At 19.9% G+C, this 1,772-nt stretch overlaps 1 protein-coding gene across 1 annotated transcript in view; it reads left to right on the forward strand.

Annotated features, from left to right (window-relative positions):
• Window positions 1-1,772, forward strand: part of CUNH1orf35 (chromosome unknown C1orf35 homolog) — a gene marked incomplete at its 5' end in the record, with an annotated part of 3,108 nt that overhangs the window by 329 nt on the left and 1,007 nt on the right. The window contains one exon of the mRNA XM_029087005.1: window positions 1,502-1,621. Coding sequence (XP_028942838.1) covers window positions 1,502-1,621 — 120 coding nt within the window. The remainder of the gene's footprint in view (window positions 1-1,501; window positions 1,622-1,772) is intronic.

Below are 1,772 nucleotides of genomic sequence, written 5' to 3' on the forward strand. Positions count from 1 at the left end.
ACTTTTATTTTTATTTAATTTAAATGGTTTTCCACATTTCTTTTAATTTTTATTTAATTTAAATGGTTTTCCACATTTCTTTTAATTTTTATTTAATTTAAATGGTTTTCCACTTTTAATTTTTATTTAATTTAAATGGTTTTCCACTTTTAATTTTTATTTAATTTAAATGGTTTTCCACTTTTAATTTTTATTTAATTTAAATGGTTTTCCACTTTTAATTTTTATTTAATTTAAATGGTTTTCCACTTTTAATTTTTATTTAATTTAAATGGTTTTCCACTTTTAATTTTTATTTAATTTAAATGGTTTTCCACTTTTAATTTTTATTTAATTTAAATGGTTTTCCACTTTTAATTTTTATTTAATTTAAATGGTTTTCCACTTTTAATTTTTATTTAATTTAAATGGTTTTCCACTTTTAATTTTTATTTAATTTAAATGGTTTTCCACTTTTAATTTTTATTTAATTTAAATGGTTTTCCACTTTTAATTTTTATTTAATTTAAATGGTTTTCCACTTTTAATTTTTATTTAATTTAAATGGTTTTCCACTTTTAATTTTTATTTAATTTAAATAGTTTCCCACTTTTATTTTAATTTTTAATTTGTTTTCCACATTTCTAATTTTTATTTCATTTACATTTATTTTATTTTTCATTTAATTTAAATAGTTTTCCACATTTATTTTAATCTTTAATTCATTTAAATCGTTTCCCACTTTTACTTTAATTTTTATTTCATTTAAATGGTTTTCCACTTTTAATTTAAATTTTATTTAATTTACATTTATTTTATTTTTTATTTAATTTAAATAGTTTTCCACATTTATTTATTTTAATTTTTCTTTAATTTAAACTGTTTCCCACTTTTATTTTAATTTTTATTTAATTTAAATGGTTTGCCACATTTCTTTAAATTTTTTTTAATTTAAAGTTTTCCACATTTATTTTTTCTTTAATTTAAATTCTTTTCCACTTTTATTTTAATTTTTATTTCATTTACATTTATTTTATTTTTCATTTAATTTAAATAGTTTTCCACATTTATTTTAATTTTTATTTAATTTAAATGGTTTTCCACATTTTTTTAAATTTAAATAGTTTTCCACATTTATTTTAATTTAATTTAAATAGTTTTCCACATTTATTTTAATTTTAATTTTAATTTTAATTTTAATTTAATTTAAATGGTTTTCCACATTTCTTTTAATTTTTAAATTGTTTTCCACATTTCTTTTAATTTTAATTTAATTTAAATTTATTTTATTCTTTAATTTAAATAGTTTTCCACATTTCTTTTAATTTTTTATTGAATTTAAATATTTTTCCACACCTATTTTATTTATTTTATTTCAATTAAATTATTCTCCAAATTAAATTTCATTTTTATTTTTTTTTTCCAAACCAAATTCCATTTTTTCCCAAATTATTATTTTTTTTCCCCAAATATTTAATTTTTAAAGGGAGAAAAATCCCTTTTTCTTCTATTTTGAAGCTAGAAGCTCACAGCCTCGCTCCGTATTTTCTCCCCTCTTCCATCCCCAGCACCAGAAAGTCTCCAGCAGCCCTGAGACATCCAAGAAGAAGCAGGAGAAGGAGGAGAAGGTGGAGGAGAAACGGTGAGGACAAGGAAACAACCAGAAATGACCTTTGTTTTGGGGGAGGAAATATTTGCAAAACACTTCTATGGCTTCGTTTGGCATCAAGCTTGTCCTACATCTGCTTGAATCATCCAAAACCTCTGCTTTGCCCCAAAAAACTCGGCGGGGG

The sequence above is a fragment of the Antrostomus carolinensis genome, unplaced genomic scaffold (genome assembly GCF_000700745.2).
Source record: "Antrostomus carolinensis isolate BGI_N321 unplaced genomic scaffold, ASM70074v2 scaffold43839, whole genome shotgun sequence".
In the NCBI taxonomy this organism is placed as follows: domain Eukaryota; kingdom Metazoa; phylum Chordata; class Aves; order Caprimulgiformes; family Caprimulgidae; genus Antrostomus; species Antrostomus carolinensis.